Source organism: Hyposmocoma kahamanoa, unplaced genomic scaffold, assembly GCF_003589595.1.
Source record: "Hyposmocoma kahamanoa isolate Upper Pololo Valley unplaced genomic scaffold, ASM358959v1 78, whole genome shotgun sequence".
Lineage (NCBI taxonomy): Eukaryota > Metazoa > Arthropoda > Insecta > Lepidoptera > Cosmopterigidae > Hyposmocoma > Hyposmocoma kahamanoa.
Window position 1 is genome coordinate 8,180,669 of NW_020653945.1, and position 19,888 is coordinate 8,200,556.

Here is a 19,888-nt window from a genome sequence, read left to right on the forward strand (position 1 = left end):
ACGATCATCATAATGGTTAAGACAGGCGTGCCCAACCGTGCCCTCTACACAAAGGAAAGGATAGGTACTGTTGTGATAATTACGTAGTACAATCAATAATTTAGGTCTCTAGCTCTCTTCGCCACATGAGTTTCCGAGATTTCGTTTAAATTGTAGACCTTTTCATTACTTATTACCAGAGACAAATAGCCAGAGTATTTTTACCAGTACTATAAGTAGGTACCTACTTAATAAACACATACAGTTGATAATACATACCTCCCTCTGAAATCCCGAAATCATTACAAACGAAAAGCAGAGAATCGTAACAAAATAGTTTTATTTTTTAATCAGGGTTAGAAGTGATAATTATCTTGATAAATATACCTCCAGAATTATATTATTATTTAAAAAAGTAATTGGAACAACAAAATGCTACCGTTAGCAATGTCGTGTCTCGTGTTTTTATATTTACGTATCCAAATGTAATTGTGTGAAATATCAATTTCAAAAAATAATACAAACCAAATTATTTTCCCAAAGATGTTCCTTCGTGTTTATTTACTTTTCTCACTGTTTGTTAGTCAAAAATTAGAGATAAAATTATAATAATATACAAAATATATACCTACATGATAATTGAAATAAAAGAAGAAAAAAAGAATAAAAAGAAATATCATAATTATTTCGAACCCCTACAATTACAAAAGTTTTCTTCTAAGTACAATTAAAGTAATTGATAGATGAAAATTAAACACATGGCAATTACTTAGTTGGCATAGCGACTGGCCACTACCAAACCGTGGTAGGTAGGTTTGCCGGTTCGGATCCAGCCGGATCGAAGGATTTTTTTCAAAGTCTTCGATCTTTGTATTAATAATTATATATACCAAACTAGAGGAGTAATTTCACAAAAAATATTTGAATATCGACGTGGTGGCACGACCACTATGGAGGTACCCTTTCCAACAAAAACGGAATAATGAAAATTGGTTCACAAATACCGGAGTTATCGCGTAACGCACATACAAAAAAACTTCTTTTTTTGGAGGCGTTTAAAAATACAAAATTATTTATTTCTCCTCACATAGCTAAATGACGCATATTAGCAATAAGGTTAAACTTAGTTAGTTACATTTGTGGGAGACTGGAGCCTCATTTACCTCTCTATATGTATTACAGGCACATCTTTGAAAATAAGATAAATAATAATAGAGTATTTATATATTTCGATCGCTGTTTGTCACGGAGTAATAGCCACGATACCGTGAAAATATGCGTAAATTCGGTATTTTTGCAATTCAATACCTACTACAGACGACATTCGCGCTACAATACACCTACTTTCATAAGTCTGAGACAGATAAAAATAATTGAACGACTTTTAAGCTTTTTAACGACTTTGAAATATTTACCTAACATTTTCACCAGAAGCATAATCTATTTATTTGAGAGAGCGATTCTCACTTTCATTTCATTTAACCCTTCGGCGTTTAAGGATCGAAATCATCATGATGGAACTAGGTATACCTACTAACTACTCGACCGTACCTAATCGTCGATAACCTCATGAGTTCTGTTGTCCATTACAAAATAAATATACAACAAACTAGTTAGGTACTCGTTTATAAAACTTTACCCAAGTGAAATTGACAAATCCGCCATCTATTTTTGGAAATTATACGATATCCTGACCTTACCGACTCTAACATGTTTTCGATAACGTTGATTAGTACCTCGTACTCGACCTTTCTTAGTAGAGAGATATCGAGTTTGGTCAGCAACTAAAATAGCTATTAAAGGACTTCGCGCCTGCTATCGCAGGTCAAGAGGTGCCAGTACACGCATATGATTACAATAATTAGCTGTGGATTGCGGATCCGTGCGATACGCGGATTGACTCATTCGGCCTGTCGTGACACCGCTCACATTCTTCGGCATGTCTTCTATTCTATAGGCTAATTAGAAAGATTGTTCAAATTAATCAAACGATACGATTCGATTAGATTGACGGAATGGTCCACACCATTGAAGAGAATATTTGAAGTTTCTTAATATTAAACATCAATCGTTGCGCTGAATTGAGTAATGTTCAAGGAATGATATTATTAAAAAAAGCGATTCAAGACATGAAAAAATGGTATGAGATCATAATGTTGAAGATTTTCAGGTGTTTCAGACACAGATATATCTCTGTGGAAAAAACATTAAATGTTGTAAAAATTACCATACCATACCATAGTAATTTTCGATAAGGTACCCTTCAGTTGTCGTAGCTTAAGAGAAAATTAATTAAGTCACTATTCTACGTTCAAGTTAAGACAAAAATAAATTAGGCAAAGCAAACTGCTCCGGGCCAGTAGGTACATTCACTTTATTACAAATAAAACAATTCAATCAAATGATAAGAAGCTTGAATCCAATCATAATATGAGTAACTTCCGAAACGAATAATGAATGCGGGTGTAGTGGTATTGTTAGGAATATTGGCTTTAGGTGAGATTATCGTTTCTATATTACAGTAATATTTTATGTTACTCAACTAATTGTCTGTACTAAAGTGTGCGTTACTTTGAAAGATGACGTTAATTGGACGAGGTACAATCGTAAGTAAAAGAAACATTCTACAACTAAGATTTAATAATTTGATGCAATCAGGTGCTGCGACGAAGACACCGGCAGTACCGGGAATTAAATTTAAACAAAATCCTGCAATAGACAATCACAGGTTTGTTTAAAATAAGTATTATTAAATTCCAGTTTGTTAATAAGAAAGTATGCTGAATATTTTTTTACATAAATTTGTGGGCGTACTCAGACTAAATAGTCGCTTGATTCGGTTAGGCTCCAATATTCGGGACGTTTTGTTTTCACGATCCGTCGTGTGTAGTGTATGTTTATATCGTTAAACAATAACTTGAACGTTAAGGAAATGGCGACGGATAGATACAATTATCGTGACGACCGATAGCGAATCTTCTGTAGACAGGGTCCTTTATAAATACAATCATTTACGATATTACCGAGTAAATACGTAAAGAAGTAGCTTCTAATTAAACCATAAGTAGACAGTGCAATATCAATACGAAATAATTTTCTTCTTCTTAACGTATCGATGGCATAAGTACACAATAATGCTTGCCATCATGGTGAAAGATTTGCCAATGGCGTACGGTATTCGACTGTTGCCCAAACTTCGTCAGACGTACCGGATAGGAATTCCCTTCCAGTGAAGTAGAAGATTCCAATTAAGGGTAGATAACAATTGTGGTAGGAGTAACAGTAACAGAACGATATGTTGTAGAGTAAAAGCTAGCAGTTAAAACTAATAATATACTTTATAGATGCGGCGTATGTCCCACGTACTTTCAGAAGATATGCGCGTTTAGCTTCGCCAACAATGCTACTTACATATTCGATAACCACTGCATCATGGATGTGTACAACTGCATCGAGGGCACCGGTTTGTATGAATACTATGTATTACTTCTACCAATTTACGAACAAGTTTCAATCATAAAGTGGTGTGTACGAATATATTATATAAGTTCTGTCGCCAAGCAGTAATGTGAGCATTACTACGTTCCGGTTTTGAAGGGTAGGGGTGCTGGTGAAATTACAAGCACATGGGACTTGTCAACTTATGTCTCAGGGTGACGGCACAATAAGATCTTTGCGATAACACAAGCAATACAAGCTCTGAGCGGCACTACAACTGTTATGGTTAGGCGTGTCGCTTTCCACCAGGTGCACGACTTGTTCATCCCTTCACTTGATATCACAAAAATATACACATATGTTCATCTAAAGGTATTAGTTTCAAAACTAAAATAGATTAAGTATTTTTTATTACCATTATTGAGATTTAACAAGAACATAATTCGTAGCTTTTAATTCGAGTTAAGTTGCATTCTACACTTATCATCATATTTAGCGGAACAAAATAAGTGTATAACATAGCATCGTTTATACCAATTTAAATAAATAAGAATGAGATAGAATAGAAAATCGCAATTAAATTAACGTATTTTACATAGACTTGGTGTTACTCAACTTTAACTGGAAAAAAAATCGAAATTAAACAAAATGCATTTTATTAGATTTTGTGACAAAATAAAAAATTGATAACAGCTTAACATTGGGTAATTAAAATTTTATAAACAAATAAAAATCAACTAAACGTTATAAAAACGCAATATGAATGTCGAACTACAGTCAACAAAAAATGGCGGGTTTTTGTAGTTTCAGTTTTTTCACAAATTCATTTTTAGTTTAATTATTATTACGTTTTGAGTTTCTTAATTGTTTGATGCTCAACAAATAAATAAATAATAAATGTCGGACTACGCAACAAATCTGTATTATTAGGAAATTAAAACAAATTAATGAAAAAAAATAACAGTCGGCTAATTTTTTATTTTCATTTTAGTTCTAAAATAAAAAATAACAAAACCGGCCAATCTTTCCAAAAAACATTGCATTCTGTAGTGTTATTTTATTTTTTACTAGTGTTCCGCTAATTTTGTTGTGTTTTGTGTGTTACATAAAGTGAACTTTCCTCCAGATTTCATCACAATAACGTATGAACACTGCGTGCACTTTGGCAACTTTGCGTACGTACACGGGTATAAGTACGAAGACGAAGACTATGGCGAAGACAACATCATTATCAAGAGCTCTGCTAAAAATCCGCCTTACGTTTAAAAACTTTTACTAATAAAACTTGTTTTTTTTTTCCTAGATTTTTTATTTACCTGTACCATGGACCAATAAATAATTGAACAGGACTGCTAATCGCGATGCAAGACAGCGTTAGTCGTGTATTTAGTACCTATTGGTACAGTCAAGAGCACGTCAAGCTTGACACTTGACGCATGCCGCATGCCGCCTGTGATAAGAACGGTCCAAAGTACAGTGTCAAGATTGACGTGCTCTTGACTGTACACTAGATGTCGCGACGAGTACCAAATAGCTATTTTTGTAACTAAATTGCATATATGCTAAATTATTTTACAATAGCGAGTTGCAATTTATCAAAGGTACTCTTATTTCTGGTAATAACAAACCAATCAAGTAGATGGCGCTTATTGTACAGATTATTATGGTTAATGCTGGCTATTTTTTTATTTTGTTTAGGATTAGCTCCATCTTCATCTAATCCTAAACAAAATAAAAGCCGTATTATGAAGCGTTAATTTATAAATTAGTTTGTAACGCATATTTCATTATAAAGTGAAGCATTTCCTACAAAAAAGTGAAAATGATCAAATTGTTAATTTGGCCCTTATATTTAGGAACCATCGATTTCTCAAAGTTGATGATAATCTGTAAAAAATCGCCTTTTTGTAAATGTATTTAAAAACTCGACTAGACATTAATACTTAATATGTATACATATGTATGGATAGCATTGAAATGCTGTTACTGCATGATTAAAATGTGTAAAGCAAATACCTTTTTACAGTGCAGTCGTGTTCATCAATAAGTGTAACGCGCGAAATTCAAATCAAATTTTCGAGTTCGAGTTTCTCGAGCTTTTAGGATATAATACAGACTTTTGCCTATTGCTTCTTTTTATTTTCCAATGCAGAATACAAAGGGTCGACGGATGCACATAAGTCAAATTCATTTGTTACTTCATTAATTTGTAACTTCAATTCTAGTGTCGTCTTTTTCAAATTTTTCATTCTATTCCATCTTCCAACATTATAAACAACACAAAAACTATGTAATTTTCTGGGTATTAAAAAACGATACACTTTTTTGACTTGTGTGCTTTAGTCCGCCGACCCTAGCATTGTACTCAATGTAGAACATAAATTGAATATATATTGAAATTAAATAGCAGAAAATTATTTCATATTTATTCAAATATATAAATAAGTTGTTATTCAGTGTCGTCTTCATCTTTATGAACCATTACATTGCTTGACACGGATCTCGACTTTCACTTAGTGTAAAAGGGCCATATCACGTTCTTATCCTCTCAAGCCAGCCTAGGAAAGAAACATGGGCTAGGCGACGGGCATGTGCCCGAGCCGTTTATAATCAATCTTGTCGAGCTGTACCAGCGGCCGTAGCTGCTCTGCGAACATTCGCATATCCTCTGCGATCGCATCTTGACCATGAGGTGCAAGTACCTGTAACAGATTTTACTATCTTTAAAAAAACTTGCTTCTTCTTTTTACCGTATCCATGGCAAGCGTTATAGTACTTGCCATCGTGGCGAAAGAATTTGTCAATCAGCGTAAGGTTGTGACGATGCGATCTTTTTTATCGTCAGTTCCTGGCCACCTACTATGAAATTTTCAATAGTTCTTAAATTTATTTTCTTCTTTGTCACTTACTTTTCTTCTACCATCGCCGCTTTCTACTAAATTTCTGAAGCGAGCTCATGTGGTCGACTTTACATAAAATTGTGACCAGTTAAATCATGTAACCGAACTGCTTATAAGGCATAGTATGTATAGAAAATGCAGGCATTTTTGGGTCTTTACGCTTTTACTTTATCTGTTCTTTTCCCTTCCTGTACCTTCTCTTTCTTTATTTCTACAATAAAATTCACGTGGACCGAGCCTTTTATTTAATTACCGAGGCCCGCGCGAAAAGTTACTCGCCGATTGTTGCCCAGGCTGCACCAGACGTACAGGTATGTATGTATACGTCGTGCGGGGATGCACTGCCTTCCGTGCACCCCAAACTTGTTAAATACGTGGTTGAATTGTAAGCAAGAGCGGTAATAACACAAAATTGAATAAAGTAGACGCACACAAGCTCTAAGTTGAAATAAGGAGTCCCTTCATCAAGTGGTGTTATCCATACGCTCTAGAAAAATTAGACCGTACATCAAAGACTACTACTATTTCTCCTGGTTTTGTTAATCATGTAGTACAGGGGTACAAACTTATTTTGTATACTGCCCACTTTGAGAATAAATAATTTTTTAGCGCCCCCATTTTTTCACCTACTTAAAAACCACTACAACTTCAAATTAAATTAATTACTGTGAGCTATATTAGCGGAGATTAAACATTCATTCTAAACGAGACTTTTACTATAACCCGCAAGAGTTAACTTGAGACCTGCGCGCAGTAGGTAGTACACAACGGCGCTCAGGTCTCAAGTTAACTCTTACGGGCTACACCTGCCAAATGAGAATGATTATTGAAACGCAACTTTATAGTATGTTATAATTATTAATACAAAGATCGAACACTCAGAAAAAAGCTCAGAAAAAATTCCTTCGGTCCGGTCGGATTCGAACCGACGTCTTCTTGCATACCGTGTCAGACGCTATACCAACTAAGCCACGGAACGAACCAACGACCCTCACGAATTTTTCTATGTGCTTGCGTCGTGTCTTTGTACTTGGTCTTTCAACGAATTTTTAGTCGTAGCGCCATCTATGAGAAAAAAATTTAGACTTAGCTCTTTAGATTTAATAAGTTTGCTATCTAATTCTAAAACTATATCTCTATCGTGTTGTTTAACCCTACGTGACTCTTTATTTATTATGCTCCAAGTAGTTTTAGAATTATTTATCGATTGTCTAATTTTGTCGCTGTGAAACTTAACCTTAGCAGCTACACATACTTTTTTAAATATTTTTGAATAATTTCTAACATATTCAATGAAATTGGAATTAGTATTATAAGTTTTTATAGCATGTAGGTCATACAAACGAGACCTACTCTTATGAATACCTACTGTTGCCCAGTTGTTGAATTTAGTATCTCTATGGAAAGTTAATGTTTTCGATTTAAATACATTATCAAATTCATTTTTAATTAAACCAAATATCGTGCTATATAAAGTATTTGGAACATGCGGTATATGGGGTAGGGAATTTAAACTATTACCGATATTATTTTGAAATCTAATTAAAAATCTTAAAAAGATTCGTTCTGTGGTAATCGGTCTGCAGAGAAATTGGTCTACCTTTTTGCTCATTTTACAATTAAAAGAAGCCAATTGGCCGCTATGGTCTGATCTTAAGCAATTAATTATTGATTTAGACACTGCGTCTGTGTTACAAAAGATGTTATCAATACAAGTATAAGAGGAGGCAGTGATGCGAGTTGGTTCTAAGAAAAGATTATTCAAGTGAAAACTTTTAAATAAATTAATGAGTCTTACAGAAGTAGAACAGTTTTCCAACAGCTTTACATTGAAATCTCCACATATTACTACGTCTTTTTGGTTGGAAAAATCCGCTTTAAACTATCGTCCATAATTAATTCAAACTCGTTAAAATTAGCAGCGGGGGGCCTGTATACACATAAGACGACAAACTGATCCAATTCCACACATGAAATCTCAATAGTTCATTCAGTAGAAAGAACTGTGATATCCTTACGCTCTTTAAATTTTAAGTTACGTTTAATAATAATCATGGATCCACCTCTACTTAAGCTCTTTCTTATGAACGAACTGACTATTACATAATTTTCTATGTTGTTAATGTGGCTTCATAGTCTTTCAGCCAGTGTTCTGTAACACAAAACACGTCAACGGAAATATGATGCAAAAAAAGACTTATTTCTAATGTTTTGCTAGAAAAGCCTTGAATATTTTGATGTACTACATGGAAACGATTAGACTTTTCTGTTGTCGTGTTTTTTTAGTTAGGAATACTAATAACTATTAAAATGCGAAACTGGGTCTGTTGCCTTTTTATTTGTTTGTTTGGGTCTACTTTAATTTCGAAACGTAGAGACCAATTGACATGATTTTTGATTTATTTATTCAATAAAACAGGACAGATATATGAAGTACACGGAGAGAAATATCGAACTGAGTTAGTTTGAGCAATCTCTTAATTAATATTAGTTGATGTTTACAAGTTGTAGTCGAGAGTCGAGAGCTCAGTCGGTGTCACAGGGTCGTATTCCAGAACTCTACTCAATACTCAAGTCAGGACTTGAGTATGATTCAAACCACTAGAAATCATACTCAAGTCCTTGCCATTAGGGTCGTATTTCCAGTGTTTAAAAACATACTCAAGTCTGCTCAAATCCTGACTTAAGCATTGAGTAGAGTTCTGGAATTCGACCCTAAGAGCCTTCCTAGATGAAATTACAAATCTCCCCCTAAAGCTCTACACAACGCCCCGTTTTTTTTTCTGGGTCTCTTACCACCCCCTTTAGGCCTGCAGCGCCCATAAGGGGGCGTTATCGCCCACTTTGGGAAAGGCTGATGTAGTATATTGTACATTTGCATTTTGTGTTCAATTTTGGTAACATTCGCACATCTACTTGCAGGTTGAATACAATGTAACTAATTTTATTTAAGACCTCTATCATTACTGTATTCTGGCAAATAAACATATTCTATTCTATTCTAGACAAGGTTATCCAATTTTCGGCGTTACTTACAGAAAGTTCTACTAAATAGCTCTGTGAAATAGGTTCTGGTGGCATTGATGTCTGGGAGATCTTGAACACTTTAGCTACTGTGATTTTCATACGGCCTTTTCGAAACATGTACCCTGGAAAAGAAATGCAAATTAATTTACTAATAAATTTGTGCTTAGTACATGCACATCTACATATTCACTCTCGCAATGAAAAGGCCCCAGTTATAGCGTTCAAAAAACAATTTTGCAGGCAGGGAATTTCACTCCATGGCCAAATATGTCATAAAGGTATTTTTATTGTAGAATTTGCTTGATGGAACATAATATAGTCCCAGTACCTTTGATTTATTTTGGCTACATGAACTTGATTTTGAAACATTGTGACGATGGGAATATCCTGATGGATACCGGGTTTATTAAACTCAATATTGTATGATTACAATATTGGGTTTAATAAACCCGGAATGACAGTTCGATAGCAACATTCAAAAAATACCACATTCATTGTGGTCTTTTATATCACATCCATTTTATACCTACAGACAGAAAGATACTCTACATATGTACAATGTCCCCTCATAGTAAAAATCCTTTATGTATTTATTACCTTTAATACTATATTCAAACTCGATACGACATCCAAGTTCATTAAGAAATTCAATCAGCATCCCACTGCAAGCAATGTCTAAACTGGACCGAACCACCGTTGGTCTGCTCTTGTCACCTAGGTCTGGCTGCCCAATGTATCGAAGTTGAAACGGCATATCACGTGCGTCTAAAGCTTTGCGAACACGAAGCATCAGAGGTGTTGTCTAAAATAAAACAAATAGAAAATTAGAAACAATCATTATATAGTCTATGTATGTACACACATCAAAAAAAGTTTGCGATCACTTCGAAAAACTGAAATCTTTTTTGTTACTGTAGATTATATTATGATTTTTTCTTCTTTTTAGATTCTTTATTTAAAAATAAATTAGAACACAAAACAATGACCCCGTTCAATTGTTTTTTCATATAAAAAGGCTTTCAGTCCTAGCTTACGCTCATTCAGAAATCTGATTTAGTCAATTATAAGCGATTCAAGATATTTTTCGCGGAAAGTTGTGATTGAAAAAATGCCAAGAGGATTATCAGAGGTTTTACGAGATAGAATAGTAACTTTGAGGGAAGAAGGATACACCACGAGAGTAATAGCACGCAGACTTGCTATATCCCAATCCTGTGTCGTGGCTACGTTGCAGAGGTATCACGGAATGGGGAATTTAGCTGACCGACCCCGCAGCGGTCGCCCAACTGTTTTGACAGCTGCCCAAAAGCGCTATATTAGATTGCTGGCAGCCCGTGATCCAACAATCAACGCCACTAAAATAAAAGCAGAAGTCAGGGCCGCCTCTGGGCTTGAAGTTAGCACGCAGACCGTTCGCAATTGCTTGCACCAGGTTGGATTACGAGCACGGAGGTCTTGGCGAGCTCCGCTCAATTCCCGGCAACGTCAACAACGAAGATTGCAGTGGGCTAGACTTCGGCAAAATGAAGAAGGTGAGGACGAAAACATTTGGCAAAATTGTCTCTTCGTTGACGAATCCCGAATCAGCACTCATCCAGATAACTGACGTGTCCGTGTCTGGAGAAGACCAGGCGACCGTGAAAGACAAAGAACTGCCACTGGAACAGTTCAGCAAGGCGGAAAATCGGTGTTCTTTTGGGGTGGCATTATGATTGGAGCTAGAACGCCTTTGATCCCGTATCGGGGCTTCATGACAGCAGACATGTACAAAGCAGTTGCTATTGATGATATCGTCAGACCATTCCGAGTAAACCATGGGCACCAATTTGTACTGGTCGATGATAATGCGCCCGCACATCAAGCTCAACGAGTCAATGCTGCTCTTCAAGAATACGATATCACACGATTAGACTGGCCTGCCGGCTCGCCCGACTTAAACCCAATAGAGCACGCGTGGGATGCTCTTAAACGAGCAGTATGGAACCGTGAGTCACGTCCCCAGACAGTTCCAGAGCTCAGGGAAGCCGCTATTGAAGAATGGGATAGGTTACCCCAGGAAATGCTGGATAACTTGATCCTCAGCATGCCCAGGAGGATCTTCGCATGTATTCGAGCCAGGGGAGGAGTTATTTTATATTGAATTCACACCTTTTAATAATAAATTGTTGTTTAAGTTTAATTAAACAGTCTTTTTCTTTCTATGAAATTTCTATCACTATTACATTATGATTAGTGGCTCAATTTTTTAAAATAAATAATAAAAAATAGTTTTATATTTTAATTTCAAACAGGGTATTCCTATTTAAAGAAAGCATACAACATAGATTTTTTTCTTGATAAAGTTAAATTTAAAGAATTATAGGAGCTTATGCTATTGATCGCAAACTTTTTTTGATGTGTGTATGTACACACCAAAATGTTCAACATGTAATGTATTGCAATTATTATAAATCATATTGTATTACAAATTGCCACAAAACTAAATGTAATCTGTCAGTTTTTGTAGGCACTTCTTTGAGTTTTTATTATGATAAATAATAACACATAATCAATTTATTTAGGTCATATTTAGGTGGATAAGTGGCAAGAAATAATAGTTGCGGTCCCTTAGCCAATTATTAATCCATATATACATTCTATCCAATCATCGTTTAGTAATTACTAACAAGTGCACATTGTTTTGTAAACAGTGTATGCTTAGGGCGCACTATAAGTTTCCGGAACTAGCCACTTACATAAACAATATTTAAAATGTAATTACAACATTTGAAAATGGAACTCTTTGGCTGTAGAATACAGTTTGTTTCATCTGACTGTTACTTGTTTTTACATTATGGAAATCATTTTAGAAATTGGTTGTTTACATCACCATGCATTTAGCTCGTGAAAGTTTTCGTAGTATGATTTTCTACGATTTTAAGTGTAATTTAACAGCTCAGCGGAGCTTCCCTCGGCGTCAAACTGCTTTTGGCGATGAAGCACCATGCAAGACGGCTATTTATAGCTGGTTTGCAGAATTCAAACGCGGTCTTGTGATTCTCAGTGACGATTTTCGTGATGGTCGCCCGTTCACTGCCGTGAACAACAAAAACATCGATGTTGTGCGCCGTATGATCAAAACAGACAGGCATGTGACATACCATGAGATTCGGGCATCTTTCGGCATAGGCATGAGTTAAATACAATCAATACTACACAAACATTTGGGTGTGAAAAAGCTGTGCTCTCGGTAGACCCCACATAATTTGACTGAGGCTCAAAAAACGGATCGCGTCACTTGGTGCAATGCCATGCTAGCCAGATTGAACGAAGGGGCGTCAATTTTGGTGTGGAACATAGTAACAGGTGACGAAATATGGATTTATAGTTACGATCCCAAAACAAAGCAGCAATCCAGCGTATGGGTCTTTCAAAATGAGCCGAAACCAGTCAAAGTGGCGCGTGTGCAAAGTGCCTCTAAGCGGATGATTGCTTCTTTTTTTAACAAAACTGGACACGTGGCTACTGTTGCTTTGGAGAATCTTGTACCGTGAATAGTGATTGGTACACGACCATTTGTTTGCCGGAAGTTATTTACAAACTCCGAAAAAAATAACCGTAAACGCCGTATCATCTTGCACCACGATAATTCCAGTTCTCACACGGCCAGATAGAAAAATTAATTTTTGAAGGTGAACAACGTTAACCTTATGAGCCATTCTGCGTACAGTCCCAGTCTGGCACCTGTCTGACTTTTATTTATTTCCAAAAATTAAGAATTAGTTACGCGGTCAAGGATTTTCATCACCTGAAGAGGCTGTCCAAGATTATGAAAAATATGTTTCAGAGATTGTCGCAGAGGAGTGGCATAAATGTTTTCAAAATTGATTCATTCGTGTGAAAAACTGCATTAATGCTAATGGAGAATATTTTGAGAAAAAATAAATTCAATTCTGACCATTTATAGTATTTTTTTCTTATTCATTTCGGAAATTTATAGTGCGCCTCACGTATGTCTATATTATCGGTAATGTACGTCTTCCGGTATTCTACACAATATTTAGGTATTCTATACAACACCTAAAACAGTCAGGCAATGTGTGACATAAAGTCCATAATATACTTGGACAGACCAAGACAGTTGGCGTGCTCAAGCGGAAGCTTATGTCCAGCAGTAAATGCGTGTAAGCTGATGACTTGGTCTAGGTATTCTATACAATGCCAAATGTGCATTAGGCAATGTATAAAATTTCTTAAAGGTAAGGCACAAAGCAATATGATAACAGCAAGTGTAAGAATATTTTGTGCAAGTGTTAAGAATAACTTATGCACGTCTAAGTGTCACAAAAGTTCATCTTCTAAGAATAAGTGGGTTATGAAAAGAATTGGTGATTAAGTTCGTTGCAAAAATTTCAATTGGGGACTTGTGCAACAAACGTCTAAATAAATGTATAAATTTTATTTCACGAATCCTCACTAATGTAGTACTTGCTACGTTTAAATTTCTGGAAAAAATCCCCGCCAAGATATTATTTAATATATTAGGTATATTAAATTTGTAGATGACGGGATTTGCAGTAAACACATATATTTTCAGCGTCGATGTCCTGTCAACATTACAATACAGATTAATTGTGTTACTACTTACTGTGTGCTAACCTAAATCTACAGGAGGGGTTTAAACCAGCTGGAAACGCAATCAGAAATGACCAATTCAATTTTTTATTTTTTGTTTAAAACACTGCCAAATCTAAAGCTGGCATTCTATACAATTCATTTGCCTGTCAGGTATAAAAAAAAAAAAAAAAAAAAAACAATACCAAGGTTATCTATACAATGCCTAGGAAATGTGTATAACAGTTACAAAAATATTAATTATTATATACATTGCCTAAGGAAACTCAGTATTCTGTAGAATGACTAAGTGTTGTATACAATCCCTGAATTATATACATTGCCATTAACATACACAATATCATCGGTATTTTGTAGTAAAAGTCAAAACGCCATAATGAAAAATTTTTTGGGAGCATGTTTTAGTTTTTCACAATTGTTTTACAATATTTATATAAATTTGAAACTTAAACTTAATTAAAACCAAATTGAATTTTAAAACAGGACATAAATATTTTGAAACAGTCATTAAATTATAAAACATGCTCCCCAGAATTTTTCTATTAAATAGAGCTTACGCCCTTCCTACAAAACACCGACAATGTCATGATGATAATATTATGATTGTATATAAAATATATTGTATATACATTTGATGTACATAAAAACATAATTATTTATATGGTTTGTTCATTCTCAGGCCGGTATTTTTTTTAGATTTAAGCACTAAGTATCCGTAGGGGTGCACGAAAGGAGCCTCTGCACACGACGTACCATTCCTTTCTTGCACGTCTTCTGGTGCACTCTGGGCAACAATCGTCGAGTATCTTACGTCGATTGGCAAATGCTTTCACCACTATGGTAAGCATTAAAGTGATGCCATGGATACAAAAAGAAAAAAATGACTAAGTGTCTAGTGTTAACTAGTATACCTGTTGATTTGGATCCCGCAAACTAAAGCAAACCTCCTGGTCATCGAAGGTTTCTGGCCCAGCGTCAACGTTGTCACACAAGCCACGGAGACGGTGTAGAAGCACCTCAACAGCTGAATCCAATACCGAACCCTACGAAGAATGCGAGTATCACGTTAAAACTTTGATAGTTTATGAAATAAAGCATTGAAAACATAAATTGATTTACCTGTAATAAGTACTCTTGGTTTGGTATGATATTAGCTTTCACCGCTTGAGATAAGCTGTCAGTAGCAGTGATGGGAGCAGCGTTTCCACCCGACATTGTACAAATTAAGATAACATTCACGAATAGTTTGTATTTTTCGCAAGTTTTACCCTGTTTATTAAGTACATAACATAACCAAAATCAAAATAGCTCTATTGAAAATGACAATGACGTTCAGAATCTTGTTCAATAAGTTACGGCTTGAGTTAAATTTTAAGAAAAGCATCCACATCTCAAGATTATTATTTTGAATATAAGAAAGCAAAAGACCCTTAAGAAAATTGATGCAAAATTATTTAGAGTACACTTTTATATTTTTATTCGTTATTATTCTAAGTTTTTATTAATGTAATTTTTAAATTGTATACAACTTATGTCTAGCGAATTAACCAGCTCTTATATTAAGAACGTAAATTAACATTTCTTTTAATTTTACACGTGGGATTCTTAGGAATTTAGCCGTTTTTTGACAGGGCTCTGACGTTTAGCTGACTACTGACTGACAGTGACAGTTCGATATCGTGAGTGAAGCAAGCGACTATGAACTCTGTTTCGAACTAAAATGAAAAAAAAAAGTAGAATAAAGTTCAGTTTAGTGACACTTTGAAGTTTTGGCTTGTGTTGTGTTTAATAATTAGCGTTTGATAATAAGTTATTTGTTATTAAAAAGTCTTCTGGTGTTCCCTAAACATGACGGGACACGTCTCAATAAGACTAGCTTCCGAGAGAGTGAACCATTGCGTTGCTTCTGCAAATGAATTACCTCGGTTTTACACGCCGGGTGAGGTTATCACTGGCATGCAAGATTTTATGCGGTAAGCCCAAGAATATTTAAACAAAGGGGTTAAAGCATGAAATTGCCCTTTTTTAAGGCCAAGTCCTTGCCGAACAACGTGTTATCTCGAATACATTGTAATATATAAATAACACTTCGGGCAAACGTACCCATGTACGTTTGGCAAGACGTATGGCTTGAGTACCCTTAACTCACGCACCAACGCTTTCACACTCACCTGGGCACGTACGTGTTTATGAAGCGCATTGGTGCGTGTTTATGAAGCGCATTGGTGCGTGTTTATGAAGCGAAGTCGAGTGTCAGGATCATAGTAAACATATGACTGTGATCTTTGCTTATCCCAATTGAAACAGGGCGTGAAATGTAATAAATAACATTTGATCAAAATATGCAACCATGCTATTAATATACTTTTGCCAACTTGCTGGAAACTTTTTCAACAATTTCTTTAACATTTCTTCTTTTGCTTTAAAGTACCAAAACAATTCTAAGACTGGATTTCTGTTTCCCACATAGGAATCCACAGTCTTGGGACTTGTTTTGGACTGCCTCTCAACTAAATTGTTTTTATTATAGAAAAAAAAAAATACTGATATAGTTACCTATATCAGTAGTCAGGTGAATATTCACCAATTAGAGCTCATCACCATCTTCCATACAACATATATACTTTAATCTGCAACCGTTGTACAGATAAAATTTGTTTTTTTGATTGTTTATTTATTTCCAAAAATTAAGAACCAGTTACGCGGTCATCGATTTTCGTCACCTGAAGAAGCTGTCGACGAGTATGAGAAAAATATGTTTCAGAAATTGTCATGAAGGAGTAGCATAAATGTTTTCAAATTTGGTTCATTTGTATAAATAAGTGCATTACCGCTAACGGAGAATATTTTGAGAAACAATAAATTCATTTCTGATTATTTATAGTATTTTTTTCTTATTCATTCTGGAAACCTAAAGTGCACCCCACGTACATACCTAATTTGATTTTAAAGCAAAATGCACAAACAAATAGAATTAAAATAAAAAAAGCAAATTTTGAAATTTTGGTATTTTTTATTAGAATTAGCTTTCAGGTTTTATTTGATGTTTTCTTCTTCTTACATTAAAAAGACTATTTCATTTCAAATTGGTCAGAATTTTCCATAGTTCCGTTCTAAAGATTATTTCATACTTGAACCCCTTAATATTTACTTTTTTATGTCCATAGTATATCTATGGAGACATTAATCTGTGAAGCACTACAATGAAAAATTTGTCAAACTCAAACTACACATGAATCTATTTTTTTTAATTTTAGTGGCCATGGAACTTATGCAGATGATGATTGCCTGAAGTCATCAGTGGCTGGTGTTATGCAAAAGGTGAACAAACTGATATGTATTCGACCCTTAAAAAGTCGATATGTCGGTGAAATTGGTGACGTAGTAGTTGGGCGTGTCCTCGAAGTACAGCAGCGACGCTGGAAGGTCGAAACCAATTCGCGACTGGACTCTGTGTTACAACTATCGTCAGTTAATTTACCTGGTGGGGAATTGGTAAGATTCTGTGGCTAGAATATCAGGTACACATTGTAGCCCACATAATTGAGATTCATTCTTCTTTTCTTCTTTTTACCTCTCTCTGACTCTTTAAAACTTAACTTATGTACTTTTAACATCCATTTCTTCAATCTTAGTTGAGCACAAAGAAAAGTTTAAAGATCTTCAGAAGTTCTTCGAATTTGTAGATCAAACCTTTAGCATCCTATAAAGGTTCAGTTTGTTTATTACCAGTCTTTAAGCAATTCAGTGTTATAAATTTTGCTTCTTATTGATAAATTGAAAACATTGCAGCGCCGTAGGTCAGCAGAAGATGAACAGATGATGAGAAAGCATTTGCAAGAGGGGGATCTTATCAGTGCTGAGGTGCAGAACATATTTTCAGATGGCTCATTGTCTTTACACACCAGGAGTTTGAAATATGGCAAGGTAATTAGTAATCAATCATATGCTAGTTCTAATAATTTAGTCTTGTATGAAAAATTAATTTTAGATTTCGATAATTTTAAAGTATTGACAAGTCCCTCATTAAAGTTTTTGTTTTTATACACGGTAGTTTCGGGGAAATGTGAAGTAGATTGGTAGTACCAACATTACAGCACAACATTTGTTATTCTTACAGCTGAACCAAGGTACTCTAGTAAAAGTGTTTCCGTCCCTGATCAAGCGTAGAAAGAACCATTTCCATAGTCTACCATGCGGTATTTCTGTCATTGTTGGCAACAACGGCTACATTTGGATAAGCCCACACAAACAAGATATTGCAGTTGAGGAATACAAAGATGAAATTGAGAATATTGACTTACAGGTAAAATATAATGTTTTTTGCTTCCAGATATGGCTCTCGCAATATGCTTTGTCATTATACAGTCAATCGTTATTTACGCTAGGTATAACAAGGGATACTCCTACCTTACAAATAACGTAGGGGTATCCCTTCGTCTTCCAATATCTCTGAGCTACATGAACTTACTTCCCTTTGGGCACACAACAGCATATTTAGCTGAATATAAAGTAACAGTTACTTAGTGTATATAGTAGTTTAGTATGTTATTATTATTTCTTTTCCATATTAATGTGAGGAAATTATTGAAAAACCATTAATTTAAAAGTGTTAATTATTCATTGCAGCCAGTAAGCAGAACGGACAGAGAAACGATGGCGCGAGTGAAGAACTGTATCACGGCTCTCGTCGCGTCTAAAATGATGCTCGACGATACAAGCATCATGTTTGCCTACGAAGAAAGCTTAAAGTATGATAATGTGAAAGAACTGCTTGACCCAGAAGCGATGCTGGATATAGCATTTTTAACGCAACATAGAATAAATAATATTATGGAAGAATAATAAATTGTTTCACTGAAATTAAGGAAAAATTTCATAAATATGTAGTATAATAAAAAAACCTATTTACGATTACATTTTTATATATTTTATAATCCATAAAATATGGTAAAAGTATATTATCACAAATATTAAATAATAAGTAATTACAGTCACCATACAGGCACTCTCATAAAAAAATCTCGACATAAAATTAATTCTTGTGTTGCATTTCAGTTAAAGTTTATCTTTATCTTAATATAAATTTATCAAAACTCTAATAGTATCTAATTATTATTTGGCTTGATTCCTATGTTCAAAGTACTGTATTATATGTTATTTATACAATAATATTTTTATTACTTAAGTATTTTTAGTGGAAGTTATATGTAGGTCCCAGAATATCACGACACTAAATTGAAAGAATTACAAATGACCACCCTAATGTGATGACTTAAAATTGACCGTTTGCAAGACTTTTAAAATCTGCTTATGTAAAAATACACAATTTCCAATTAAGAAAGTTGCAACGTTCAATAATAAATGAGTCATTATTAATATAATTCATACGTACATTAGACTTTAGTGGTTATTTACTAAATGATTTATCACGTATGAATTCTTCGGTCGAAATATCGGGAAAATAATGAGTTCTATTATAGTTCGAAACTTGGTAACTATACATATAGTGATAATCATTTGAATATTCCTAATGAATTATATATCAATTTCCCGATTTGTTTGTGTTTGTTTTTTTAAGACAAAATTCTAAAATGTTTTGATTTGTGACGATCTAGAACTAACAAATCTCACAACTCTTTGTAGCACGTTTGATGTTTGTCGTATTTGGCACTTGTTTTCTTTTGTTTAGCTTAATGTGGCTTAAATCTCTTGTTCTTTTTCCCCAGTATTTTCATAAGATTCGTAGACATAAAGTAAGGCTTATCGTTGGACCCGTCGTTTCTTTCGCAGTCTTCCACTAAAACATAAAAAAACAGTATTGTCTCTATGTAACCTTTTTTTAAATTAGGGTCAGGTGAAGTAAGACGAACACCGGGGGAAGAGGGAAACCTTAACTCATAGGCTGCGATTGACTACAACTTACAAGT

The 19,888-nt window shown here is 34.7% G+C and overlaps 4 protein-coding genes across 7 annotated transcripts in view; 2 read left to right on the forward strand and 2 right to left on the reverse strand.

The window, feature by feature from the left end:
- The first annotated feature begins 2,398 nt into the window (after positions 1-2,398).
- Positions 2,399-4,702, forward strand: LOC113233411. Its single transcript, XM_026468541.1, has 4 exons — positions 2,399-2,475; positions 2,638-2,707; positions 3,324-3,442; positions 4,544-4,702. Exons 1-4 carry the CDS (start codon positions 2,433-2,435, stop codon positions 4,681-4,683), a joined length of 372 nt encoding a protein of 123 aa, XP_026324326.1. The 5' UTR covers positions 2,399-2,432; the 3' UTR covers positions 4,684-4,702.
- Positions 4,703-5,808: 1,106 nt separating this feature from the next.
- On the reverse strand, positions 5,809-15,272 carry LOC113233209 (mediator of RNA polymerase II transcription subunit 18). The gene is made up of 5 exons (XM_026468247.1): positions 15,078-15,272; positions 14,870-15,001; positions 9,942-10,146; positions 9,354-9,466; positions 5,809-6,119 (listed from the first exon to the last, which is right to left on the reverse strand). Exons 1-5 carry the CDS (start codon positions 15,171-15,173, stop codon positions 5,994-5,996), a joined length of 672 nt encoding a protein of 223 aa, XP_026324032.1. The 5' UTR covers positions 15,174-15,272; the 3' UTR covers positions 5,809-5,993.
- Positions 15,273-15,756: 484 nt separating this feature from the next.
- LOC113233187 (exosome complex component RRP4) lies at positions 15,757-18,803 on the forward strand. Its single transcript, XM_026468211.1, has 5 exons — positions 15,757-15,931; positions 17,216-17,453; positions 17,751-17,885; positions 18,079-18,264; positions 18,588-18,803. Exons 1-5 carry the CDS (start codon positions 15,807-15,809, stop codon positions 18,801-18,803), a joined length of 900 nt encoding a protein of 299 aa, XP_026323996.1. The 5' UTR covers positions 15,757-15,806.
- Positions 18,804-19,106: 303 nt separating this feature from the next.
- LOC113233073 (CTL-like protein 2) overlaps positions 19,107-19,888 on the reverse strand; it is a 30,269-nt gene continuing 29,487 nt past the window's right edge. For 3 of the 4 annotated variants that reach the window (XM_026468045.1, XM_026468046.1, XM_026468044.1), the window contains exon 13: positions 19,119-19,758. In XM_026468045.1, the coding sequence (XP_026323830.1) occupies positions 19,652-19,758 (107 nt within the window). In that variant the 3' untranslated portion in view covers positions 19,119-19,651. Of the gene's footprint in view, positions 19,759-19,888 lie in introns of all 4 variants that reach the window. The other variant, XM_026468047.1, reaches the window with a different exon arrangement.

Bases quoted from the DNA above. Each gene is read 5' to 3' on its own strand.
- LOC113233411 (XM_026468541.1), top strand. From the start codon at position 2,433: ATGAATGCGGGTGTAGTGGTATTGTTAGGAATATTGGCTTTAG. The intron at 2,476-2,637 runs GTGAGATTATCG...TGATGCAATCAG, and splicing joins GTTAGGAATATTGGCTTTAG to GTGCTGCGACGAAGACACCG. The intron at 2,708-3,323 runs GTTTGTTTAAAA...TATACTTTATAG, and splicing joins CCTGCAATAGACAATCACAG to ATGCGGCGTATGTCCCACGT.
- LOC113233209 (XM_026468247.1), bottom strand. From the start codon at position 15,173: ATGTCGGGTGGAAACGCTGCTCCCATCACTGCTACTGACAGCTTATCT. The intron at 15,002-15,077 runs GTAAATCAATTT...CATTCTTCGTAG, and splicing joins ACCAAGAGTACTTATTACAG to GGTTCGGTATTGGATTCAGC. The intron at 10,147-14,869 runs GTATACTAGTTA...GTTTTATTTTAG, and splicing joins TGCGGGATCCAAATCAACAG to ACAACACCTCTGATGCTTCG.
- LOC113233187 (XM_026468211.1), top strand. From the start codon at position 15,807: ATGACGGGACACGTCTCAATAAGACTAGCTTCCGAGAGAGTGAACCAT. The intron at 15,932-17,215 runs GTAAGCCCAAGA...TTTTAATTTTAG, and splicing joins GGCATGCAAGATTTTATGCG to TGGCCATGGAACTTATGCAG. The intron at 18,265-18,587 runs GTAAAATATAAT...TATTCATTGCAG, and splicing joins TTGAGAATATTGACTTACAG to CCAGTAAGCAGAACGGACAG.